Source organism: Elephantulus edwardii, unplaced genomic scaffold (genome assembly GCF_000299155.1).
Source record: "Elephantulus edwardii isolate Elephantulus edwardi_28Jun2011 unplaced genomic scaffold, EleEdw1.0 scaffold00291, whole genome shotgun sequence".
NCBI classification, from domain to species: domain Eukaryota; kingdom Metazoa; phylum Chordata; class Mammalia; order Macroscelidea; family Macroscelididae; genus Elephantulus; species Elephantulus edwardii.
Genome location: NW_006400041.1, coordinates 688,757 through 706,126, shown reverse-complemented (window position 1 = coordinate 706,126; position 17,370 = coordinate 688,757). Strand labels below are relative to the sequence as shown.

At 40.6% G+C, this 17,370-nt stretch overlaps 1 protein-coding gene across 1 annotated transcript in view; it reads left to right on the top strand.

Annotated features, from left to right (window-relative positions):
• Positions 1-726: 726 nt before the first annotated feature.
• The window catches only part of KANSL3 (KAT8 regulatory NSL complex subunit 3), a 71,309-nt gene continuing 54,665 nt past the window's right edge, over positions 727-17,370 (top strand). Inside the window, exons 1-2 of the mRNA XM_006900713.1 lie at positions 727-941; positions 5,444-5,614. Coding sequence (XP_006900775.1) covers positions 727-941; positions 5,444-5,614 — 386 coding nt within the window. The remainder of the gene's footprint in view (positions 942-5,443; positions 5,615-17,370) is intronic.

The following is a 17,370-nucleotide window of genomic DNA, read 5'->3' as shown; positions in this document are numbered from 1 at the left end:
CTGTGGGGCTGGAGGCCGCGTTCGGCCCGCAGTGATGCGGGCGCGGAGCCTGGCGGACCAAGAGGCGGGTGCCCGGCGGCTCCTCCTCGGCCCGGACTCGCGGTGATCGTGGCTAAGTCCGTTCGGCCCCACAGCCGGCGCCTTGGTCTGTAAAGTGCGAGCGAGCTCTGTTACAAGCCCTTCACTTCCATTGGGACCCCATTCGGGTTCAGCGGTTACCGACTACGATCCTGCAGACAAGGTCCTCTTGGAATTTCGGCTTGCTACAGGCTTTTGGGAGGAGCCGTCGTTTCCATATTTTACCCCCAGAACTTTGGTTACGAGAACGCAGCAGCGCGCGCGGGGCTCTTACTTACAGTGGATTAGCCACTGGCCCTGAGCTTGTCCGGATTTCTTAACCGTGACCTCTTTTGTTTCCACCCACGGAGGCAGATGCTGCGTGGGCCAGTGTAGGCCTTTGCCAGCCGTGGAGTTACGCAGCTTTCCAGCTAGGAGATTTGGTAGGGAATGGGGCTGGGAGGAGTTCTGGCGCCAAACCTTTGGGCGGTGGTTGGAGGTGCCAGGAGCCGTCCCCAAGGCGGGCACGGGAAGGACCGATGTTCGAGGAAGGAGTAGGCGAGGCCCCCCCGGGGATGGGCAGCGGAGACCGTGTGCGTGGCTCACACAGCAGCTTGTCCCTGCAGGTGACTTGGGCGGCTGCCCGCGCTCGAGCTAGGCCCCTCCGCCATGGCCCACCGCGCTGGGGACAGGGACTTCCAGACCTCCGCGCGGCGCATGGGCACCTCTCTGCTCTTCCAGCTCTCCGTGCACGAAAGGGAGCTGGACCTGGTGTTTCTGGATCACAGCTATGCCAAGCCGTGGAGTGCCCACCCAGATGCCAGTAGTGCCCGCCCCACCCGCATGCTCTTCGTCACACCCCGGAGGCAGCACGAAAGTACCATGTGAGTTTGAGACTCTCCCCTGAGGGCTACAGGTGCCTTAAAGGGTGGGGATTGCACAGGATTTCCTTGGGGATGATGTGAAGAGATGGTTCCTTCACCCACCTCTGTTAGTCAGTATAAAGGTTTAAGGCCTGAATATGGGCATTTGTGTATAACCCTTGTGATTACTCGTATCTCCGCCATCCTTGTGTACCCACAAGTCCTAACCATCTCCCAGCTGACCCCGCAGCAGGTTTTCATAGGGCACTGAATAGCTAAGGAAATTTCCCACCTTTCTCCCAAGAGCTTCCCTAGGAGTGTGCCTTTTTTTTTTTTTTTTTCTGTGTGTACGGTCAAATTAGATCTGACAGGTACAGGAGGAGATTTTCTCTCCTCCAGCAGAGCATCTGGTGGATTTGAACCGCTCACCTCTGGATTGCAGTTCAACTTCCTGCCAGTAGGCCACCAGAGCTCCCTTAGGAGGTGTGCCTAAAGAGAGGATAGAGGAAGACAGAAAAAAAGTAACTTCATTTGGTTAATGGGACATTATGGATGAGAGACATTAAAGAGGATTCCTTATCTGGTGAATATCTGGTGAAGGTGAAACTGAGTTAATGCTTTTTAATTGCCACACAAGATTAGACCCTAGCCTTTTAAATGTTCCACTTTGTTGTTTACCACCAACAGCTTTTTTATGATAATGCATTTTGTTTTTCCTGGCTTTATGTACAAAATATTAGGTGCTAAATCTCAAGATTCTGCCTTTTCTTTTCTTGTTGGTATGTGCTGTCAGAACTGACTCAACTGATCCATGGGTTTTCAGACACTAAATCCCTGGAGAGGAGATTACTTACCCATCTTTCTCTTTTAGAGCAGCTGGTGGGTTCAAACTGCTTGCTTTTGAGTTGGCAGCACAACTCCTTACTGTTAGGCCACTAGAGCTTGCTTTTTCTTGGTAGCCAATTATAAAAACCCCCCCCCCACCCCCCGGATTAATCTAAACCCTTCTTAGGTCTGTTTATGTTTTCTGTTGGCCTGCATTACAGACAAAGGAGTTTTCCTCTTTTTTAAACTAACATGTGATGTTATTACAATTGGCTCAAATAAACTTGGTTGGCAAATTATTTAAGCTTCAAGCATTTCTAACTTCTTGTGTTTTGAAATTATTTGCCAACTTAATCATGCCCTTAATAATTTATAAACTTGGGGGAAGAGTTACAATAAAAAAGAAGAAATTGACGCAGTGTTCGAACTTTCCTCAGTCCAAGGGTTTTTTTGGCTTGTTGGAGGCTGAAGACTGTATATTCTGCTTTAGTCAGGACTGCTGTAGCAGCATCCTGCACTCTCATAATCTGTTCATCTATAAACACCCAGAGTGGTCTTTTAAAAAGTATAACGTATAACTCTTATCTGTAGTTTAAAATACTTCAGTGACCTCTTAACCACTCTTAAAATGAAATTCCTATGTGACATATCTCTGCCAGCTTACTCCCTACCTCATTTACACCCCATTACAACCATGTTCTACCTGCAGGGCCTTCAGCAGTTCCAGGAACAAGTCATGTGCCACTTTCAGGGCATATACTCAGAGCTTATTTTCAAAAAAGAGAGATATTTCCAAATACTGAAATGCCAAGTTAATAGACTCTCACTTTTTAAAAATACCATGAAGTATAGACATAGAAACTTGGATATTAGCAAGAACAATGCAATAGATCACCCCTAAGAGAAAGAGATTTCAAATTCTGTTTGAAGGCATTTCTTAGCTAACATCCTTCATGATCATACTACTTTTATTTCCTAAAATGATAGTTTCCCATGTTGCAGTGCTGTGTACAGTCAAGGATCACTATGAAGAGGACCTCACTGGGAAATAAAAATCACTGTTTTCCATGTATTTACAGGGCACTCTGGTGGCCTAGTGGTAAGGAATTGCACTGCCACCCCAAAGCATACAGTTTGAATCTACCAGCTGCTCTGTGGAAGAAAGATAGGGAGTTTCCTGTTTGTTGGAAAACCCACTGGAGAGGCAGCGAGGAGTTGGTTCTGACTGGACAACACGAAAACAAGAAGTATTTAAACATACATTAATATATCTCGTGTTTAATAAGTTTACATTTACATTGCAAGAATGGGACGAAGTTGATAGAGCCACCCTATGTAGGAATTTCAAGCTAAGAGTGATAAGAGGTTGAAGTATTTTTAACTTGAATTAAGAGATTTTTTTTTTAAAGACCAGTTGAGATTTTTGTTCACTAGATGCTAGGTCACCACTGGACCAATTGGAAGCATCAGGATGGATGGTGAAGAGATTGAGATTGTTCACAGCTTTAGTTTGCTTGGCTCCACAGTCAACACTCTTGGCACCAGCAGCCAAGAAATTAAAGAAGTATTGTGATGGGAAAGTCTGCTGTTAGGAACCTCTCCAAAGTACTGAAGAGCAGTGGTGTCTCTCTGGAGTGCGTCTGATACAGGCCATGGTCTTTGCAATCACTTGTTAGGTGTCAGAGAGTTGGACAATGACTAGGGAGGATAGAAGGAGAATTGCTGTCTTTGAGCTGTGGTGCTGGAGAAGAGTACTGAATGTACCATGGAGTGCTAAGAAAACAAACAGATTCATCCTGGAGAGGGTTAAACCAGGCTGCTCCTTGGAGGCAAGGATTCTGAGGCTTCATCTGACATACTTTGGATTTGTTGTAAGGAGGGAGTGGTCCTTGGAGAGGGATATCATGCTTGGGAGGGTGGAGGGACAGCACAGGAGAGGGAGGCAGGACAGAGCAGAGTCTAGGGCTGTTGTACATAGGGTCTCTATAAGTCGCAAGCGACTCTATGGCACATAACAGCAACAACAACAGATTCTAGGAGTGCAGGAATAAACTTTGGAAGACCAGCTAGGAGGCTGTTACAGTAGCCCAGGTCAGAGTGTGAGGTGGAAGCAAGGCAGCTGGAGAGAAATGAATGAATGGCTTTGGGATAGGTTTCCTAGGTAGAGCCAACAGGACCTTCTGTAATGAATTAGGAGTGGTCAGAGAGATGAGAGTGACTCAGGCTTCTGGCATGACCAGCCTTTATTGGTATCATGAGTTGGAAGAATTTGAGGGAGGATAGGTTTGGGATGATAAAATCAAGAGTTCTTTTTTAGACACACATTTCAAAGTGCTTTGCCCAGGGCCTGGCACAGAGCAGATAATCAGCTCTTTTGTCTGCTACTAAATCAAGTTGGGTATAATTTCACAATGATGTATTTATTCTAGTCATTGGGAATGGTTACAATAAGATTATCAAGGTCAAAAAGTTAAAATGTTGTTTAGACAACAAGTTTGGAGTAGTTTTTTGAAGAGCATTGCTGTAAAGTTGGTGGAATGTACCATGACACTTGTACCAAAGACCCTCACGGCGCTAGGATTTCATTAACTACCTTTTAAATCAAATGCTTATTTATACGTGTTTTTTGTCTAGGCTGCTTACAAAATAAGTAGCTCAAGTATTTGGATTACTTGTGATTGTAGAGAGCTGTGCAAACTTGTAGCTAACTCATGGGTGAAAGGGAAAATCTATATGACTGCTGCACCTCTAAGCAAGTGATATCCAGCAGAACTCTCTCAGTGATGGACTTCTTCAGGGTTTGTTTCAGCAGGGCAGCCTTTAGCCAAGAGCAGGTATTGATCATTTGATGTGTGACTGAGGTACTGCATTTTAAATTTTATTTCATTTTTACTAATTTAAACTTTGTCATTTATAACTGCTATATTTTTTTTTATTTTTTTTTCTATAATTATATTTTATTAATTTTCATAAACATTTACAGAGATTTTGGGTTTCCATTCATTCATTGTTGCACTATTCTCTCTACCCTCCTCCCAGTTTGTTCTCGTCCAAATGCCACAGTGCTTGTCAAAGCCAGTTCTGATTAATCTTCTTTGTCAGTGTGTCCTTTGCCATTCCCTATCACTCCTCCCTGAGAGAGACTTCACCCTGAGTCATAAGGAAAAGGGGATGGCGTATTCTCTTAGCTACTTCCTGCTGAAAAGGGACGCTGTGGGTTTCAGGGTGAAGATCTTCTCTCACTACTCTAAAGGGCCCCTTTGGCAGTAGGAAACACATAGACTATTATGGAGATTGATTTTGGAATTTGGATGCACTCTTATTGATTGTGCTTGGCCGTACATGTATAACTGCTATATTAAACAAGACAAGTCAAGACAGCTACCTATTTGCTTTTGGAATTCTTTTTTTTTTTTTTTATTTTTTAAAGACACCCTAAAACTTGTATTTTGCTTAGATGCATTTTTAAGTGTCTTTATTTCTCCAGCTTATGCCAGCATATCAGAGGGTGTAGATGTAGGCAAATATGGTAAAGATGGCTTTGAATAAACGTACTCTTGTGGATATAATATGCTTATACAAAATGTAAAGTCGACTGTATTAAAAAAAGATATTTTTTTTGCAACCAGATGATTGTTAGAACACCTGTGTTGTATGGAGTACGCATGTCCTAGTCCAATTTCCTCACCTGTTTGCAGTGAATCAGATGTCCCTATAGATGTGGAGACGGTCACGTCGACTCCTGTGCCACTCTATGACAATCAGAAGGCACGCAGCGTGATGAATGAGTGTGAACGACATGTCATCTTCGCCAGGACTGATGCAGATGCCCCTCCCCCACCAGAGGACTGGGAGGAGCATGTCAACAGGTAGGCTGCTCAGGATTAAGGCTCAAGGTCAGTAGGTAAAGGTCAAGGGTCGGTGCCTTCTGTTTGTTTTCTATTATAATCATTCAGATACCTTTATTATTGAGAGCTTATTTTGTGTGCAGCTTTGAAAGTCAGGGATGTTACTTATCAGTGTTAAGTGCTCTTGGCTTACTGTTATTTGAGCTCCTTGAGAGCAGGGCTTATATCTCTGCCATCTTTGTACTGTTGATGTCTAACCTGTGCCTGTACGTTTTGCTGTTGTTGTTGTTGTGTTGCCTTTCAGTTGGAATCAACCCATAGCTGACCTTCTGGCTCATAGCCAAGTCTTCCAGTGGGTTTTCAGAACAGTAAATCGCATGGGAGAATATTGTCTGTCTTTCTCCCACAGAGCATCTGGTGGATTCGAACTGCATGCCTTTGGAATTGCAGCGCAGCTTCGTGCCACTAGGCCACCAGAGCTCCCTAATATTTATTGAATAAATAAATGTATTAAATTTGCTTGATAGATATGGCTAACTTGTTAGCTGATACAATAGAAGTTATAGTACAGGAATCACTTAGGCAAAGAAAAAATATAGTAAGTGTACATTTTTTAAGATACCCTTTTCTGCTCTATAACTTGAGGGGTAAAATGTTTTAATGGTCCAGTGTCATGTGAAATCCTAGCAGATGTTTGCTTGAGTAGTTTGGGGTTTTTAAAATTTTTTAAAATATTTTATTTGAGTGAAAGTTTACACAGCATATTGGGTTTTTTCAGACAGTCATTCTTTTTGTTACCATTGAGGCAATTAACTTATTATAATCACTAAATAAACCTTTGTCATATAGTGTTATTTCCTCCTCCCATCTTCTCTGTTTATTAAATTGTTTTCCCTTTTCTTTTTCTACCAAACACTAAGTGAAATAACTCAGTCACAAAAGGACAAATACTGTGTTACACCATTGTTATAAAAGATCGGATGGTTGTGGGGATTTGAGTAGTTCTTAAAAAAACAGATTTAGAACCCATGATTTTGCATAGCTATGCAAGTTCATTTTCATTAGTTTTTGCTGCAATGTATACTGCTACCTCAGCGGATTCACCCTTTTTCTCCTGGTCACTGATTGTTCTTTTGGCAAACATTTCTTTCTTTGTCTGTCTGTAAAGCAAACCCCACAGCCTTCAGGTTGATTCTGACGTTGATGTTGATTCTGATGACTGGTTTTCCAGAGCTGTGAGTCTTTATGAGAAAAGACTCTTTCTCCTCTGCAGTGGCCAGTGGAGTCAAACTTTGAGCCTTTCAGTTAACAAGCCAATACATCCCACCAAAGGCTTCTTATTTAATTACATGACAGCTTGGTGCTCACAAACCATTCAGCTCATATAACTGGCATGTCCACTTCAGTAGATTCCAGGCTATTTGCTGTAGGGAGCTCTGAGGGCTGAGTGGTAAGGATTTGTACTGGCAGCCCAAAGTTATACACTTTGAACACACGAGCTGCTCTGCAGAAGAAAAGATGGTCAGTTTTCTCCTGTGTGATTAACCACCCTGAAACCCGCTCTGGATGGGTCTCTCTCCCAGCAGTAAGTGTAGTTGCAGAGTTGTCACTACTGTCTGTTTAATCCCATTCTTATCACCTCTCTCTTCCTTCTAAGTCTCTCCCTGTTTCCTTGAAACACACCCAGCCCCATTCTTTCTGGCTATGGATCTAACTATTCTGGATATTTCATAAAAATGGAAATCTAGTTAGCCTTTTGTGATTCTTTTCATTTACTTAGCATAATATTTTTAAAAGCTGTGTTGTAAAACCTATCAGTACTTCATTCCATTTTTTAATTGCCGGCTTGTGCTGGAGAAGAGTGTTGAATATACCATGGACTGCTAGGAGAACAAACAGGTTTGTCCTAGAGAGGGTGAAGCTAGAATGTTCCCTGGAGTCAAGAATTCTGAAGCTTCGTCTGACATACTTTGGGCATGTTGCAAGGAGGGACTGGTCCTTGAAGAGGGACATCATATTTGGCAGAGTGGAGGGACGGCACAGGAGAGGAAGACCCTCGATGAGCTGGATCTATTCTGTGAGTGGAGTGGTGGGAATGAATGTGTTTATGATAGCAAGGTTGGCACAGGATAGAACGGTGTTTAGGGCTCTTGTACATAGGGTCGCGATGCGACTCGATGGCACATAACGATAACAACAACCCTCCATTGTATGCTCCAAGATGCTTCAGCTCTGTTTCCTGCTTTTTCAGCTTCCTGCTTTTCTTTGATTGTTTTCTACCTTTGGCAGGGTGCACTCTGATCCCTCTTCAGTTGCTGTTAGTGGGAAATATTTGGCGTTTCTTCTCTTAAAGGTTTCCCCTTACACAAGTTCCGGTTTTTGCAGGTTTTACTATACCACATTTTATCCATCAGTTGATGGATATTTGGGCTGTTTCAATGTTTTTACTGTAAAAATAATGCTGCTTTGAACTACTGTGAACAAACTTTTTTGAGTGGTTTTCTTTTTCTTAAGTCACTTAATATTGGATCATATAAAGTAACGCCTTCAGAAATTGCCAGGTTGTTTTTATGATAATACAAGATTTTCTCAGGAACATAGATAGCAATGTTTAAGGCATTTGGCATGATATGTTAGTCGAACTGAAAATGAATGATGAGCCTGAGTTGTCATTAGGTGCCGTCGAATAGAGTACAACTCATAGCAACCCTGTGGACAACCAGCCTGAAAACTGCCCTATGCTATCCTCACCATCTCTGAGACACTAGCTTATGAAGCAGTTAGCACAATGCAAACACTCCATACATAGGGTAGGTTTTTTCTTAATAATACCACTATTATTATTTTTTTTTTTTAATTTTTATTATTTTGTGTGCGTGTACCGTCAAATCAGATCTGACTGGTACAGGAGGATATTGCGCCTCCTTTTCCGGCAGAGCGTCTGGTGGATTCGAACCGTGTTCCTCTGGGATTGCAGTACAATAATACCACTATTATTGTCTCTTATTATTAACTGCAACAATAAGAAATCATTTTGGTAAATTTAGTGACTATAGGAATATTTCAGTACTTGATCTTCACAGTTTTCTTTTTTATCTGAAGCCTAGACTCTTTAGCAATTCAAGTTTAAGACCCTAAGCCAAGATGTTCCTCCTTTATCATCATGTGTTCCTCTTCTGGCTCACCTTGTTTTTTGTTTTCAGTTTGTGATTTTAGAAACAACTACATATTTTATTCATTTGTTCATTTATGGTTATGTTAAAAGAGTTTTTGAGATTTTTCATACATGCTTGTCAAGTCACCAAAGACATAATATACCAAAGAATACCAGTTTCAGAGCTGTAACTGCAGAGAACAATGGCATGGCATGGCATGGCATGGCCAGAGCATGCTGTTCCCTTTCAAAAGTGAATAGAGGAGTGGAGAGTACAGGAGCCACCACCATCCTTTGCACCTGGATGTCTCCATGTAAAGTGGGCCCCCAGAGTGGGCCGGGCAGATGCAGAGAATCACTGACTCTTATCTTTGGTTTATATTTAATCTCCATGTAGATTCTGACATTGTCACAGATTGATAGGATTAATTAGAATGTACTTTCTCTCAGATTCTGTGTCTGATGAGATTTTGAAGGAATCTTTCTCATTAGCAACAGGCTTTAGAAACTATAGCTGATTTCTTTATTTGATGATGTGTATTAGCTTCCTTTTCAGAGATCTTAATTTTACGACCTTGTATGCAAATTCTAGAGTGTAGCCTGTTTGGAGTAAACAGTCCATTATTTAAATATAATCATCTTCGTGCCATTCATTCCCTTGACCTGTTCATTAAATTGTTACTTCCTTTCTTCCTGTAGAAAATTATGTAAAATTACAGTTTCTTACAGCAAGATGTTACCTATAGATCAGGATGTTGAATCAGAACCAACTTAGAAACTTGTAAAGTTTATAAAATCACACAAAAGAGATTGCCTATCTTGCTTTCTTGGAGCTACTGGTGGATTATAGCCATGTTCCTTTAGATTGACTGTGCAATTCCTTATCGTTAAACCACCAGAGCTGCCTATCCTATAGGGTGGTTGTTGTTGTTGTGTTATGTGATTTATAGTAACCCTGTATAAAACATCTCTGAACTCTGCTCTACCCTGAGCCAAACTCATTATCTCTGATACACCTGCCCCCATTATCCCAGTCACTGATCCAATCCATCTCATCCAAGGTCTTCCTCTCTTGCACTGTCCCTTCCCCCTCTTAAGCATGATGTCTTTCTCCAAGGACTGGTCCCTCCTTGCAGCATGCCCAAAGTATGTCAGAAGAAGCTTAAAATTCCTTGCCTTTAAGGAGCAGCCTGGTTTCACCCCTCCAAGACAAACCTGCTTGTTCTCCTTGCCGTCCATGATATATATATATTTAGTACTCTTCTCCAGCATCACAGCTCAAAAGCATCAATTCTTCTAGCATCCTTAGTCATTATCCAGCTTTCTGATGCATATAGCACTTAATTGTAAAGATTATGGCCTGGATAATAATGGGTGACTGGAATGCAAAAGTTGGGAACATGGAAGAACGCTCAGTAGTTAGAAAACAGAGACTTGGCGACAAATGAGGCTGGAAAAAGAATGATAGAATTCTGTACAATGGTTTCTTCATTGCAAATACCTTTTATAAGAAACAAATGCAGACCATCACATGGATGTCACTGTATACATGGATTACACCTGATGGTATGCACAAGAATCAGATCGATTACATCTGTGGAAAGAATGCCTGGAGAAGCTCAATATCACCTGTGAAAACTAGGCCAGGTGCTGGTTGTGTAACAGACCACCAACTACTCATACACGAGGTCAAACTAAAGCTGAATTTGACCTTGAGTCTTTCCCATTGAAATCTTATGAGCAGGGTTAGGACCTTGCACACTAATAAGCAAAAGACCAGATGAGCTGTAGGAGAATATCAAGAATATCATCCAGAAAGAATGCAAAAGGTTATTACAAAGAGGAGGAAGAAGAGACCGAGATGGATGTCAAGAGACTAAATTTTGCATTAGAAAGAAGTACTATAGAGTAGATCCCTAGAAATATATATTTTTCACATTTATCTACAATATTTTTTATCTGTTAAGTAAGAAACTTTCATTTGTTAGTGCTTTTTTCTCCATCTCTTAAGTTATTTTCGTAGAAGCTACATTCAGTAGCTTTTTGTTTATAAAATTGACAATCTCCCTCCCAGTCCCCTCTAGTAGTAGTTATTTCATGGAATAGTTTAAATTTTTCTCTGCCTGGTTTCATTGTCTATCAAGGGCTTGGCAAGCTATGGCATTTGAGCCAAATCCTACCCACTGCTTATTTTTTGTGGCCTAAGAGCTATGAAAGGTTCTTAATTTTTAAGTGGTTGGAGAATAATTAAAAGAAGACTGTTTTGTGACACATGTAATTTACATTCAGTATCCGTAAATAAAGTTCTATTGGACTATAGTCACACCCATTCATTTATGTGTGATCTTTGGCTGCTTTTGGGCTGAAACTGCTGCATTGAATGGTTGTGAGAGACAATATAACCTACAAACTGAAATACCATCTGGCCCTTAACAGAAAAAAATTACCAACTTTTGGTCTAGATCTTGTAGCTGCAAGCCATGGTTAAATGACTTGGATAATATTTGAAAATTATCTGAATTAGAGGCATTGTAATATAATCCTAAAAAACCTGTATCATTTTTTTTCTTTTCTCCCAAATGTTTGTAAAAAGCCAACGTTTATTAGACAGCTTCTGAAGGACATTTAATGGAACTACTCTAGACACATGATACTTCTCAGCATTGTGTAAATGGATTTTAAGACATTTCCAGCATTTCAGTAAAGGAAGCCAGTTTTAATAGACTATCTCATCCTAGAAATCAGAACTTCTTAATTCCAGACAAAACAAGTTCTTTTCTAAATTTTATCTGATTATATATCTCAATATTTGTATGTTCTTAGATTGGAAGTTTGAAAACCTGAGTCTAAATATCTTTGAGTTATTTTCTTCTCTGCTTCTCTTTTTTTTTTTTTCTCTTTCCTACTTATTTCTAGTGTTTAAACAAAGAGTTTTTAGATTCTGAAAAGAATGACTTGTTTGATCTCAGTCATGTTCTTTGTGTCTCCCAAATTCTTAGTTTAAAAGTGGGGAATTGTACAATGAAAGAATTTTTTTTCAAAGAGAAAAGCGAACTGGGGTTGTGGGGCAAGGGGGAAAATGTAACAATGAATGAATGGAAATCCAAGTTTTCTATAAACTTTGATTAAAATATCAATTAAAAAAAAACAAAACAGAGAAAGCCCTTCAGACATTTTATATTGAATTTGTTTCTCTTAGAGCAAGAACAATAACTTTTCAAAACACCAGACTTCTCTAGGACCAATATAAAATCTAGCTGCTTTGAATGGAGTTAGTTAAGAATCAGAATATCATTCAGATGCCTTCAGAGCCAGAAAAACAGGATTGACAGACTGACTGACCTCATCTAAAAAATGAAGCAAAGACACTTTTGTTCCCATAAAAATGGGATAAGTTTAGGGGGAAAGGCAGGGAGGAGGTAGTTGATTACTCACAGTTTCCATCAGCTACTTGGCTGTTTGACTGTTTAGACTTGTACTTAGAATTCTGTCTCCTGTTTTCATATTTTTCCTTAATTATATCTTTGCTGTGCTATTTATCTTAATCTTAGGTTAGATAATTTTTTTCCCTGCCCACTTAATTTTCCAGCCTCCCATGAAGTTGACAAAATACAGAGAACATGTTTTAATTCTTCGAATCGGTTTGTAATATAGCTAGCAATAATCCCAAGAACTTTTTTCTAGAATTTGAGACTGTCAGCCCTGTGGTTTTACTGTTCAGTTTCTGCTGTCATTAATGTATGATAGTAATTTCTAAATTGCTTTTTTACCCCTCACCCCTTTTAGTATACACATCATGTTCCTTGCTCTAACCATTTTGGGTTACAGAGTAAGTGCCGAGTAGGAAAACAAATAGCCAAATATCCTATTATACAGTAAAGAAGAGGGTACTTCTAGAAATAAAAGTGCTAGTGCTTTATATATAAATTATACCTCATTTTCTGATTCTGGCTTTAAAGTTTACAATGTCATCCATAGACACTGAGAAAAGTTTAGAGATTGTTGAACTTGAAGAAAATTTATTTGTTGCTTAACATCTTGGTCATTATAAAAAGTTATTGACTGAATAAGGCTGCAATGTAATACCTTCAAGATGGTGCATGTACTTTATACATACTATTTTCACAGAACTGAAAAAACTTTTAACACAGCTTATGACTTTATTTTCACATCAGTAAAATCCTTCTACAGAGTGGATTGCAGAAGGGTATAAAGATAGAGTGAGAGAGAGAGAGAGAGAGAGAGAGAGAGAGAGAGAGAGAGAGTGTGTGTGTGTGTGTGTGTGTGTGTGTATGGAGAGCAAGAAGTGGTAGTCACTGCAATTCCTGCTTATACTAGTAATAAAAGAGATACAGCCTAAATTACCACTGAGGATAGACAGAAGTAAAGAGGCTTTAAACACAAAGCCATCAAAACAAAGAAACATCTAACATGGAAATCTGTCCATGTCGCCCAGCCGACCTTTTTAGACTCTTCAGGACCATTTCTCTTCACCAAGTGCACAAATCCACCGAGAGGTGCTTCTGGGAGGACTCCAGCTGCCAGCCTTTCATTTAGCAGCCTTGTGCTTTAGCCTTTGTGCCACCCAGGGAGTCCTTGATGAGCATAGTTAATTTTTTTTTTAAATGAAAATGAAAATTTTATTCTAATTGTCAATTTAGCAAGCATTTACAGAGAAATTAGCTTTTCATTCATTTGTTGTTGCACACATAGTTAATCTTTAAGTGACTTTGTCATTGAAAGAAAGAATAGGATAGATGGTCTAGTCTGTGTCTTTATAGACGAGAAGGCACCTGGTCAGCTCTTTATTGCAGAGCTGGCATCGAATTCTGGACTCCTTACTCCTAGTTAGGGTCCTCCTAGACTATCTGTAATTGTGGTGAGTTCTAAAAGCTAGGATCTAGACAAAGACCTCATTGCTGTTGAGTAGGAGCCAACTCATAGCAGGACCTCAAAGGCTGGGTGTTTTTTGATTTGTTTATTTTTACCTATGTAAATCACACAGGTGGAGATTGCCCATGATTTCTCCTGTGGAACCACTGTTAGATTCGAACCACCTGTCTTTAGAGTAGCACAGCTCTTGACTCACTTAGAGCTCCCTAGGGTTTGTAGTAGGTGGAAATTGTCTTTTGCAGTAAGAAAAGAAGTTGGGCCATTGTTTTCCTCCTTTTTACAGTGTAATTACTCATTCCAGGGATGTTGACATTAGTCGAACAAATTGAGTAATAAAGGATGATTTGTCCTCCATGTGCGTACTCTGGCTACATCATCAGCCATATTATTGGTGCTCTTGGGAAAGATAACCTATGAAGACCTGGGGGTCTTGTGAGTTTGAGTAAATGACAGATGGTGGTGTGTTCTTTAGGGAGCTGTGCCTCTAGCCCACAGGCGGTGCCTCTCTGGAAGCTCTAATCCACCAGTGGCTCCAAGGGAGAAAGATGGCCAGTCTCTTCCTGTGTAGCTTAGAGACTCAGAAACCCAGTGGAGATGAACTATGAGTCAGCTTGAGTTTGGTGGCAATGAACAAGTGAATGGGAGTCCGTTAGGAGGTGGGAGAGGTTAGACTGTCCTTACAGCTCCATTGCAGTTGACCACCCTGGTATGGTGAGGGGCTCAATTTACAATTAAACCTATACCATATCTCAGGACCGCTTGAGCTGAGCTTGGCATGCAGTGTAAGAATTTGAATCTAGGGAGCTCTGGTGGCCTAATGGCAAGAAGCTGCACTGCAATCCCAGAGGTATGCAGTTCAAATCCACCAGATGCTCTGCTGGAGAAGGAGGGGCAATCTCCTCCTGTACCAGTCAGATCTGATTTGACGGTACACACACACGCAAATTAATAAAATAAAATTTTTTAAGACAAGAATTTGAATCTAGACTCAGCTATTCATAGAACTTACAATATGCACAAAAGCCTTTTATTTGTTTTTTTTAGCAAGTCCCTAAAATGTACCAGACATGATTATAAGCTGGGGTTAAAAAACTTCAAGTAAAACCAACAAACTCTCCTGCCAACTGTCCTTGGTAGTCTACTAGGGGAGAGAGACTAAACAAAATAATAGAAAAGATGGGGTGCAACTGCCAGGAAGGAGCTCGGCAGTTCAGGAGTTAGAGGGGGTATTATTTAGAGAAGAGTCAGGGAGTGCTTCAATAGAAGATCAAGCTCAAGGAGCTGAGGGAGGGGGCATTGTTTCCAGCCGAGCAGATCGACCTGCTGTACAAAATGTGCAGGCTGCACCAGTGAATGACAACATTGGATACAGCCACAGTTGAAGACTTTACCAGAGTAGCATGATCTTACTAAAATTTTTATATTCATATTGCCAAACTGACTTCCCAAAAGATTAGGCTAATTGATATTTTCAGTAGAGGATGAAGGAGTCTGTTCCATGCTCTCACATCCAGGAGTGATGGTATCGTTGGTAGGTACCATCAAGCCACCCCTGGCTCATAGACTATGTCAGCGGAACAAAAGCCTGCATCCTTACAATCTCTGCTGTGTTTAAACATTATGCAGGCAGTCCACTGAAGGTCTACCTCGTGTTCAGTGAGCCTCTATTTTGCAAGCATGATGTCCTCTAGAAATTGGTATCTCTAGTATTATTAGACTTGCTCATTTTTACTCACTTGAGAGGTGACAAATAATACTTTATGTTAATTTTCATTTGTTTACTTTTGAAGTGGGGATTACTGTTTACATTTTTTCCACTTTTATGAACTACCCCTTTTCTGTTCTTTGCTCATTGTTTTTGTTTTGAATAATTTTTGTCTTAATTTCTAAAGTTTTCCTTTTTAGTGAAATTATTCTTGCTTTTCTATTTTTTTTATTTACTTATTGTAATTTCTTTTTTTACTGAAGTTAAATTTTTTTGTGATTATATTTCTCTTTTGTTTCTGGGTTTTTATCATATTTAGAAAGATCTTACTCATTTCAAGATAAGTTTTTAAATCTCTGATGTTTGTTTACTCTGTGTTTTGTAGTTCTTGTTATTCAGTGCTGTCAGGTTGAGCACAACTCATAGAGACCCTATGAAAAAAAGACTAAACTCTGTTCTATCCTGCACCATCCTCACACTTCAGCCCTTGCAGCAGTCACTGTGTCAGTACACCTAGTTGAGAATCTTCCTCTCCATTGACGATGCTCCACCCTTCATCATGTCCCTCTCCAAGGAGTAGCTCCTCCTAGCAATATACCCAAAGTATGTGAGGCAGAGCCTCATCATTGCCTCCAAAGAGCACTCCGGTTGCACCGTCTCCACAACATGTGTTTGTTCTCTTGGCCATTCATGGGATGTTCAGTGCTCTTGTCCAGCACTACAGCTCAAAGGCATCTGTTCTTTTTCTGTCATCCTTATTCACTGTCCAGCTGTCAGATGCATAGCAAGACTATGGCCTGAACCAGATGCACCTTTGTCATCAAACTGACATCATTACTCCTCAGTGATTTGGAGAGATCCCTCCCTAATTGCAGATTTTCATAGGGTGCTTTAATAACTTCACTTAATTTTTTTTATTCCATCTGAAATGGATTTAGCATGAATAGGAGGAATCCAGATTTTTTGACCAGTTGGCTAGTAGATTATGTCAGTCACACTATTGCTTTGAAATGCTACCTTGCTGTCATTCTAGGTTACCAGTTGGGTCTTTTGTTGTTACAAATCTGAATCTTGCCCTTTTCTGTACCATCCTTACAATCTCTGGTCAGTGCTCAGGTGCATTGTTGCAGTCACTGTGTTATACCACCTTGTTAGGGGTCTTGCTCTCTGGAAGAGGTGGGGAGAGCACTGCTTAGTACCTAGTGAGGAGTGCTGGGGATGGCACAGGGAGTAGGGGAGACGGACCTTTCCAGCTGTGTGGATGCTGCCAACCTTGATGCCATTGCCTCCCAGCTTCCCCTGTCATGTGGGCGTGCTGTGTATGGTTATGTGTTCTCTTGCTCTTCCTTGTTTCAGTTCCATTTTATAACCTTTTTCCCCCCCAGTGGGAAATAATTTATTAAATTATAGTATATTCTTTTTCTTCCCCCCTTTTTTTAAAATTGGATTTCCATTAATTCATTGTTCCACTTTTCTCCCTTCCCAACCCTCTCCCCTAGTACACTACCCTCTTGGAAAAGTAAAAGAAAAATTCTTCCATTGTTTTAAAACCCTCCCCCAGGTCCACTCTACCATGTAGCCTTCATTCTAGACACCTGTCATGACAAAAATAACTAATCACATACCCCTTTTAAACAGTTTTCTCCCTCATCTATTTCAATGCAGTATACATTATTGAACCCATTTTTCTTAGTCTTCCACCAACCCCGATGTCAGTCCTGTTTTACAAGAGTGGCACCATGCAATATTTGTCCTTTTGTGACTGAGATACTTCACTCAGCATAATGTTTTCCAGGGTCACCCATTTTGAATAATATTGCATGAATTCCTTGATTTTCAATGCAGCCTAGTATTCCATTGTGTGAATATACCACAGCTTCTCTATCCATTCGTTTGTTGATGGGTACTTAGGTTGTTTCCAACTCCTTGCTATTGTGAACAAAGCTGCAGTAAACATGGGTGTGCATATTATGGTCTCTTTGGGATATATTCCCAGTAGTGGAATTGCTGGGTCAAATGGTATCT